At 50.7% G+C, this 9,496-nt stretch overlaps 2 protein-coding genes across 2 annotated transcripts in view; one reads left to right on the top strand and one right to left on the bottom strand.

Moving 5' to 3' along the window:
- Positions 1-1,892: 1,892 nt before the first annotated feature.
- Positions 1,893-3,136, top strand: RNF223 (ring finger protein 223). Its single transcript, XM_009950523.2, has 2 exons — positions 1,893-1,944; positions 2,289-3,136. Exons 1-2 carry the CDS (start codon positions 1,893-1,895, stop codon positions 3,134-3,136), a joined length of 900 nt encoding a protein of 299 aa, XP_009948825.2.
- Positions 3,137-5,467: 2,331 nt separating this feature from the next.
- LOC104345923 (tyrosine-protein phosphatase non-receptor type 11) overlaps positions 5,468-9,496 on the bottom strand; it is a 55,419-nt gene continuing 51,390 nt past the window's right edge. Inside the window, exons 13-16 of the mRNA XM_086475970.1 lie at positions 9,231-9,382; positions 8,910-9,010; positions 7,172-7,291; positions 5,468-6,826 (exon numbers count right to left, since the gene is read on the bottom strand). Coding sequence (XP_086332096.1) covers positions 7,207-7,291; positions 8,910-9,010; positions 9,231-9,382 — 338 coding nt within the window. The 3' untranslated portion in view covers positions 5,468-6,826; positions 7,172-7,206. The remainder of the gene's footprint in view (positions 6,827-7,171; positions 7,292-8,909; positions 9,011-9,230; positions 9,383-9,496) is intronic.

Raw genomic sequence — 9,496 nt, 5'->3', positions numbered from 1 at the left:
TCCGCTCTGGCAGAGCGTGAATTAAAACCGTCCCTCCCATGCCTCCGCTCCGTGTCCTGCTCTTCATATCTTCCCAGTTTAAGTCTGATCAAGGTGCCACAATACACCAAGGTGTTGATAAAAATAAGCAGACTCTAAATTTATTAAAACTAACAGGCATCTGTAGTGTCATGATCATCTTTAGCAAAGGGAAAAAGGTGGGCAAAAGCTCGTCTCTTCATTTAAAAGCAACTGTTGTGAGTAAACTTCCTCAAGTTTACTATCAAGATACTGCTGTTGCTATAACTGTCATATTACAAACCAGGAAACCCCCCCACAGAACAGCTTTTTTCACATAGATTATGAAATTGCAGTTTGCATAAGCGAAGGCTCTCTCTTTCTGAGTTACCTTCTGTCACTGGCTTCGCCGCTCGTAATTTCTGACAAATACTGCAAGCCAAGGGACTGCAAAGAACTGGGTGTAGGGGAGAGACTTCTGCAAAACAGAAGACTTTGTAAAAAAAAAAGAAAAAACAAACCTCAAACAAAAAACAAAACCCAAACCAAACGAAGCAAAAAACAGACCAGGGTTTTCCCTCATCTCCGGGCAGATTTGTAATTCATCAGCATCTGCCGGATTGTGCTAAAACATGCATGGTAACCTGTAGCCAGGAAAAAAACCCCACATTTAAAAAACATTACAACTTGCTGACAAGTGCAGATAGACTGCGACTGAAAATTTAACTTGAGGAGAGGTTTAACAAAATTTCTTCATTTAGAATAAGAGAAGGAAAAGAAGGAAAGTTCTTAAAGTTGGTTTCAGCTCTGGCAACACTACCTTAGTGATGGGAGAGGGGAGAATACTGAATTTTAAAATAATGGAGACTTTTTTTGTGCAGTGTGAGGAATACATGGTCTCTCTGATACTCCAAATTAGCCTTTTATGCTGAGACACGGAGTCCCTAGCCCATGCTGGTGAGCCATTGCTGGATCGACTGGAGACCTATAATTACAGCAGCAATCTGAACGTTTCTGGCTTGTCATCGGTAAATCTCCCAACACAAAGAATCAAGCCTAGCTAGTTCAGTGACACATCCTATAAAAATGTTCCCCAGGCATATACCATTGGGGCCTTCGCTGGGAATTTCCTCCAGCTAAACGCTTGCTTTCAGGTAAAAGTGCTCAATAGCTGAAAAGTCAATATATCTGAATACGAGGGTGTGTGCAAGGCTGCATGTCTAGGCTGGGATAATTCAAATTCAAGGTCGTACTTAGGTTGCTGAAGGCTGGAGTAAGTTGTAAATCAATTTGCTAGAACTGGCATATTAGCCACGCAACTCGAGGCTCCTGCTTGCACACCACAACAAAGCCGAGAGCACACGGCAGCACGCAGCAAAGCTTGGGCCGTGCTGGCACTCCTCCAGGGCTGAGGACAGGGAAGAACTGTGCCTCCCTGGGGAAACCAGAGCAACAAGGAAACAGTGGAGAATTCCCCTCGCTCTAGCACCAAGGCGGTTTCCTCCAACGGTGCTTTTCTTGCTGTATCATGCTGACAAGACAGAGATGCTTCTTGTACGGCTCAGGGCTGAGGATGGAACAAACTTTGCAAGATAAGTGTGTCCTCACCTCCCTTGGATTCTCCTGGGACACGAGGGAGTTCAGATCCCACTGTGGATAGACAAAACCAGGCAGCATCGTTGGGTGGTGCCTCACTTGCACCATGCAGAACCATGGTCCAAGGCCCAAAGCTCTGTCTGAGCACATCAAAGAGAAGAGATTCAGCAGCCCCCCCCCGCTACCTCCACAACTCAACAGTGTTATCTGTCTCTTAGGCCTTGCTCATGCTGCCACCATAATATCTGAGTGCCTCCCAGACTAATAGACTGCCATAAGTGAGGTCCCTACTTGACCTCATGGAGTCTTCTGCTCTCCTCCCTGCTCAGGTGTCGGGGAGCACCAGCTGGGGTAGGTTTTCGTTGTGTTTTCTTCTGCCCAGAGGGAGGCATGTATGGGGAAAGGCTATATACCATCTGTAATGCCATGGTGGTTGTGGTGAAAAGGCTTTGGCTGCACGGTGGATCTCTGCTGGCCGCTTGCTGCTTTGCAGGATGTTGAACTTCACCTTCGGTATGCAGCTTCGAACAGGCTACCTGCGTCATTCTCATCTCTAGCAGGGATCTATTCCCGGCTCAGGATGCAGTGGAAGTCATGAACTTGCTCTTTGTTCCTTTTAAGGGGTTAAACATAGGTCTGGTGATGGGTGTCTTCACATTGTTTAAAATGAAGGCTGTGGTTTTCTTCTCTTCTAGAGTCTCCCAGGGCTCTATTTATTTCCCGGGGCTCCGTCATGTCGTGCTTCACGCAGCTGTGGCACTCCAACACGCCAGACTCTCCCAGCAGCCCAGTCCCTGCATCTCCAGGTGAAATCCCCATCCCCATCAGCCCCATTGTTGTCAGCTCCCCAGGAGATGGCAAGAGGAAGGCGAGGTCCCCAACTGACAAGCCAGGCTCTCCGAACCCAACGTCTCCGAAGCCAACCTCCCCTGTCGAGTGCTCCATTTGCTTCAACACCTACGACAACACCTTCAAGACGCCCAAGCTGCTCCAGTGCTCCCACGTTTTCTGCCTGGAGTGTGTGGCCCGCCTGAGCACCGGGCTGCCCCCAAACCAAGCAGAGGACCAGCTCCCCTGCCCCTTCTGCAGGCAGCTGACCAGCATCCCTCTGGAAGGTGCCCCAGCACTTGAGACCAGCAAGGAGCTCCTTGCCACGCTGCCTCCTGAACTCCAGCAGGAGAAGGTGCTCTGGATGGAAGGGACCAAGCTCTGCTGCCGCCAGTCATCTGATGACCCCGAGAACCCAGACTCGTGTATCTCCATCGATGTCGCCATGAGCAAGCCAGAAAGTCCAGAGGCCCCCCCGGCAGGGTTAGCTGGGAGGCTGTCCCGCTGCGACATGTGCGATGACTGGAAACGCATAGTCCTCCTCTCCGCCTTGATCATCATCCTGTTCTGCATCATTCTGTGGCCAGTCCAGTGCGCCCTGAAGACGGGGAACCTCCGCTGCTTCACGAGGACTGTTGCGATGAACAGGCCAGAGTATCTTCCCCCTAAACACACCACCGTGGCAGCGCCTGTGACACAACTCCCTTTCCAGTAGCGGCGAGGCAGCCCCTCGCTCCCAATCCAGTGGGGCTGTCGGCTCCCTCCCCGTGGCACATCGGGGAGCAGGAACAGGGCCTGCTGCCCTGACGGCGTTCCTTGGATCGCTGGCAGACCCCGTGGCCCACTCCCCAACTCCTTCTGAGCCCGCACTTGAACACACGCATCCACCTCCAGGAGCTCGGCTGAAATACTTCCCTGCCAAGCCGGCTCCAGTCCAGGGATGCTCCAGGAGCTGCCTCAGCATCCTGCTGTCAAACTCTCCATGGAAACCAGAGCTTTGAAAGGAACAGCCAGGTTTCTAGGACTGTTTGCCTCGAGTGGCACATGGCCGTGTGCCGTCTTGGCCGGGTACCAGACGACAGTGGGTGCAGCTCCCCAAACTCCCAGAGGGAATAAAGGGCTATTTTTGCAAACTGAAGGATCTACATGATTATTCTTAACAGGAGCTGGGATTGGGAGGGTAAAGACATGTCAAAGTCGCATAAACAAATGAAAATTATCTTTATGCCAGACGCTTGAAGCATTTCTGTTGCGTTGGAGGTGCAAGTGCTGCCTCCTGCTGACAAAACACGGATCTATCACTGCTACCCACCTCCTAGGTTGTGCTACCCTCCCGTCGAGCTTTTGAACAGAACAGGCTAGCCCTTCTACTCGTTTTTCCTAAGAAGATGCTTAAAAAAAAAATCACTCATCCCTACCTGGAAAGTGATTTTGAACACACTGTTCTGTTAGGCACGCCGACACAGCAGTGTAAACTCAACTAACTTCATCAGCAAACTTCATTCATACTTCTCCCAGGCTGTTGCCAAAACAATAGAAGTTCCATCTTTTGACAGCTTTACCCTCCTAATCTTAAAATGTGTCAGTATTAAGACACAGGCCAGTTGCTTACACTATATTTTTGTTTAATGCAGTGATCTTCTGACAGCGATTAACAAAAGTCTTCATGATGAAGGCGACTTACAGTTAAATGTTTTCTATTCAAACACGTGGATGTAAGACAGTATTGTATGCAAGTACCATATATGTATGTATTAAATTATGTTTTATACAATGCAAGGTGTCAAGTCGTAGCAATTACTCCACATTTCCCTTCTCACTTGCAGCTGGAGGTGCTCCCTTAGCAGTCCCGAGTCCAGCTGCATTCTCAGGTCATGGCAGCTACACAGCAGGTGGCATGTCTGTACTCTGGCCCGTGCCCCAGCTGTCCCACTGCTGCACAATCCTGCACACACAGACAGCTTCATCCTGTAAATTCATACTTACTACCACCTAGGCAGTGTAGTCCCAGGTGTGACTTCTCCCTCTGTTTACCTGAAAAACGAGAAGCTGCAAAGACTACTCATCTTTTGCTTCTTCCTACACGGATGAAAGACGCTTCCAGTCTCCCTTCCCAAAAAACCTAATTTGAAATAGAAAAGGCTGAAGCAGCGGCAGAAGTAACTCAAGGCTGTTGCTATGCGAAACTTCCGTGGAAAGCTGCTGCGCGTTCTGTATCGGCAACGCCTTGGTTATTCAGCTGCCGGCCGGCATTATCGCTGCCAGCCACGGGTCTGCAGAAACGACTCCAGGCGCTGTAACAACTTCTGCCAAAGTCACTGGGCTTGACAGGGATTCTCACTTGTATCGTCCTGTCTGTTCCCCCACGCTTGCCACCGAAAGGATATCTTCACAGCGCCAATTTAAGTGCGTTCTCGGAAGAAGTGACCCACCAAGACTTAAGGCAGAGAAGGCGCTTCCATTTTACCCAAGGTGCATTTGGGACTAAGCCCAGCAAATAAGCCACTAGCAGAGATGGAAGTGCTTTGTCATTACATCTTCGTTACCATTCAGCTCCCACTGATGAGACCCAAGGGCAGGGGAGAGGGAAATAACATCTTCAGCCTCACAAAATCTATTGTTAGGGCGGCAAACGGGCCACAGAGATGTTCTCACGGTTCCAACTGTTCCTAGTAGCCTGCCACAGCACCCTTGTGGGGGCTGTCCCTTTGCATTTCCCCTTCTCAACGTGTGCTTGGAAACAAAGGTTGAAGGTTTAGCGAACACGCAGCTGAACCCCTCACTCATGCATAGTCAAAAGGAAGATTCAAAGCAAGTGAAAACAGGGCCCTCAACAGTAGCATTTGGTGATGGGAGACATTCAGGATGCCCTGTTGTCCACACCAACTGTCAGACACTTTCTCAAAAAGCAAACTACTTAAAAATAAAGGAGAAAAAAAAAAAAAAAGCGCCTTGAGAATATTCAACATTTATTAAAAGTGCAATAAAAAGAAACAGTTCTCCTGTCCCTGTGACAAGGGACCAGAAAGACCAGCCAGGAAATACAGCCAAGGTATGTCATTGTGCTTTTTGTTCAACCCCCTCTGCTCAAGACTTGGAGCCGGCACTCCAGGCACTAATACCCCAACCACGCAGCAAGTCCACCCAGTTCCAGCGACCCAGGACTTCAGCATCAGCCCCACGCGTGCTCTGGAGGTTCAGGCACTGGCACGCAGACCCGAGGCTCCCCCCCGGAGCGCACCTTCAGACCCGGATGAATCCTGCAGGAAGGGGTTCTTTGGCAAGAGCGTTTGCAGGTCTCGAGGCTGGAACAGCAGGAAGGGCTGGCAGTCACAAGTCAAGACTTCCCAACAGAGCTGGAATACTCCACTCAGTGACACACTCATCTTCACGGCACTGGTCAAGTCACAAACACTCCTACAACACCCCTAACTCAGCAGACACAACATTTGCCTTGTCATATAGTTGCGGGAGGGGGGTGGGAAGAGGTCACGCAGCCAGGTAACGGCAGAGCTGCATCAAGCTTAGAGGGGCCCAGCTCAAAAAGTTCAGGCCAGATTAGCACCCCAGGCTGTTACTCGCTAGGGGTGGCTAAAAGCACAGCGCACAGTAAAAGCTGCTCTCCCCCTCTCCAGCACCCATCAGCTAGGTGGGATTTCACTCCGCTCGACGCTCAGACCCACGCGGACAAAGATGGAGATGCTCACCTCTGCCTCTCAATTCTGCTGCGAAACCCACGGGCAGAGCAGCTAGCAGGCTCTCAGGCACGCACACCACACCCCCAGCACCCCTGCTGTATTACAGGGGTTGCTCGGTGTGCTTTGGCAGGGTTGCATAGAAATCTAGAACCGGTCCAGCCAAAAGGAAGTGAGAGAACAACCAACAGAGGTACAAATACCTGGGGGTCCAGGCAGTGCCCTCTATTTCTCACCCCCGCAGGCACCAAAATTACTTCAGGATTTAGTCTAAAAACACTTCTGTCTTAGAAATGATCGACCTAATGAAAACATTGAAGTGTACTAACGTTTTACCGACGCCCTAAGTGGGCAACCCTGGGAAAGCTCCTTAGCAAACAGTCATTCCATTCCTTTTAACAATTTGTGGTAAAAAATAAGAATCTTAAATTAAAAAAAAAAAAAAAAATTAAAACTGAGCCTTGATGCCCTAATGAATGTCCAGAGGCACTTCCACATAAATATCAACCTACTGATACAGGGGAGAATGGGAGAAGATCCTTCTCATGAATAAGTTAGGTCAAGGCATGTTCTTAGGCGCAGACTCTGCTTGCTTCTTACAGTCAGCTTCTTCCTCGCCGAATCCAAGGTGCTTGGGGAAGGCAAGACGGGCAAAATAAATTGTCCGCAACTGCAGAACTTGGAAAGGGTGGACGTAAACACTGGAAATCCTGCGTTCGAAAACAAGAAGGAGAAGGGCGGCGTGGTTTACAACTGGGAGAAAAGCACATTGAGAAGGTTGCAGAGATGCTCCCAGCGTGTGAAGCCTCTCCTACTGGTTTGCATGCATAGCCCAGTCTTGTTCCCCCGAGTCTGACGGCTTCCTGACATAACAGTCCAAAAAGTAGACCTCCCCCCTCGCTGGTGACGTTGTCAATGTGTTGAGGGAAGCTGCCTTCCCTCACGCAGGCAGAGCCACAGAGATCTGCACAAGCTGAGCTGAAGAGGAGCTGGGTCAAATGCAACGTCAACAGCCTGTGGTGACACTCTCAGTGGATCAAGGGAAGCGTTCCTACCTGCACGGCCTCCATACAGCTCACCTCCGGCTCCTTTATCGCCCTGTGTTACTCATCCCTGAAACCTTCGGGCTTTTGATGTTAAGGTTCTCGTAGACGGAAGCTGACTCATCATCAACCCTGTCAAGAAACAAAGCCTCGTTATTAACCGCCTCGCTGCTCTGGATCTTTCCCAGAGGCAGGTGGCTAGTGGGAAGCGGGTAATGGGCCCAGACAAGCTCCTTTTTTCCCCTCCCAGCCTTGTAGAAAGGACAACAGTGGGTTTGCTGCCATTCTCAATCCCTGTTTTCTCTCCCTCTGGCTGGGCCACCCCTCCTAGGTTCAAAAAAATCTTGGGGATGGAGCTGTGAACCTTCCTCCACATGTCAGCCTTTCATGGATGCAAAGTTTCTGCAGAATCAGTGGATATAGTTCCTGGTATTTCCTACTCTTACTTTCTCTACATACCCGATTTCTCTGGATTTGCCAAAATCTAATGGAAGGAGAGAGCTGCTCCAAAGGTCAGATCCAAGTACCTCCAAAGCAGGTTTGACACCCAAAGCTGAACTCACAGGAGCTCTCCGGAGCCAACAGCACCGACCACGTAGAGCTCGCCGTGCTCTGCTCAGTCCCGCACAGTCCTCCCCACCCTCATCTATTCAGAGCTGCAGTTTCAAAGTTGGGCATTTCACACAGGACACAAACATTTCTAGAGTCCAGCAGGGAAGATCCCAACTGGCCAGATCCAGCAGGAGTTGGAAGGTTCATGATGCCAGCGAAGGATCCAGATTTCCCTTCAGCGTGGCAGGGAAGCAACGTCTTCGCAGTTACTAACGTGCCGCAGGACTAGAGTCCGGCTCTGCCAGCACCTGCCTAGGGGGTGCCACGGGAGCCAAGCAGCACCCTTCCCTGCCTCCTCCTGCCCTCTCCTGGCTCCCAAGGTGGCCGCTGCCTCAACCCCAGCCCAGAGCACCCCAGCTGCTGGGCCCAGCTCTGGCTCTCGCTGCAGAGGCAGCTCTGGGCACGGCACAGGGCCGAACGCCTGGAGAAGAACGTGCGACATCTCCTTTTGCCCTCTCCAGTGGAATCTTCTGTTCTGCATGAGCCCAGCAACAGCATTTCTGCCTCCACTTTAACATCCACTCCTCTGCTCCTGCCTGGCCATCTCCTCTTTCAAAACCAGTCCTGCAATTCAAGGTGCCCAGCAGCTCTGCTACTATAACTGACGTACGTCCCTACCCGCTCACCTTCAACTTACAACCCCCTCTCCATTGCTCACCACTATCCTACTTGGGGCAAGAGGGAAAAACATAACTTGGGGTATTTTATCTCTATCTATGTAAGGAACTCAGGCTACTTAGCACATGCTCCCTCTCCACACGGGTGCAAAGCCACCTCCCTCTGCTCTCTCCTTGCCTTCCTTCAGATTTTGTTGTCCAAGTCCCTCAGGAGCAGCAGCATAGTTTCAGTCTCTAGCTGGTTCTCCAGAGGCACTACTCGCTAAAGGCAAGGATCTGTTTCCTCCCCTCCTTTCCAAAAGCGTGGCACACAAGCAAGGTGGGCCGCTCCCACCACTGCTGGATGTGCGGTGGGATCACGCGTTGATTTTTAGCCATTCCCACACGACAGCCAGCAACTGGTCGGGTTTCGGGTGTGGGAGAGGCAGGCTGGCAAAGGACAAAGAGTGGGGCCTTTGCTCCATCCGTTCTCTCGACGGCTGCAGTGGTTCTTAGCCCTGGCAGAGAGACATTCAGCTTACACTGACTGGGTCCGTGGTGAAGGGGGCTGCCCTTTGGCTCTGCCTTTTTCCATAGGAGAGTAGCCGATATTCAAGTAGTCTCGCTCTTTCCTTTTATTCCTCTGAAAGGGAAAGCAAAGACAATAGAATCCCACTCAAAGCAGACTCAGAAGAAAGCTTTACAAGATCCTGTGTGCCCAGCAGGAGAGCAGCGGGTGTGGGTTTATTTCCACGTGTTCAGGGCAGTATTTGAGTTCCAGGGAGAAGGTTGGGAGTGGAAGTGGCGTTTGGCGCGGGCCAAGTTCTACTCTCGCTTTTCCACCCAAGCCAAACAGGACTCACCTGTTCTTCTTCCAACCTCTTCTGCTCAGCCTCAATGTACTGCTGAACAGCCATGTAAACAAACTTGTACTGCGCCTCGGTCTGCACCATGCCCGAACGCTGCCTGCGTACCATCTGGATAGTTTTGGGGATGTCAATGTCGCAGTCCAAACCTGCTCGAAAGCGAGAAGATGAGGTTTAGGGAGTGGGAATTAGGCTGAGAAATTATTTTCTTAAAGACAACTTGGAAAGCTTTCAGTACCTCATCGCACACAGTGTCAGCGAAG

This window comes from Leptosomus discolor, chromosome 20 (assembly GCF_034619465.1).
Source record: "Leptosomus discolor isolate bLepDis1 chromosome 20, bLepDis1.hap2, whole genome shotgun sequence".
Classification (NCBI taxonomy): domain Eukaryota; kingdom Metazoa; phylum Chordata; class Aves; order Leptosomiformes; family Leptosomidae; genus Leptosomus; species Leptosomus discolor.
The sequence above is the reverse complement of the archived record's forward strand: the minus strand, read 5'-3'. Positions and strand labels throughout refer to the sequence as shown.

What these genes read in the sequence shown, in the direction of transcription:
- RNF223 (XM_009950523.2), top strand. Translation starts at nt 1,893, where the DNA reads ATGGAGTCTTCTGCTCTCCTCCCTGCTCAGGTGTCGGGGAGCACCAGC. An exon ending in GTCGGGGAGCACCAGCTGGG is followed by an intron (nt 1,945 to 2,288) that starts GTAGGTTTTCGT and finishes CTTCTCTTCTAG; the next exon opens with AGTCTCCCAGGGCTCTATTT.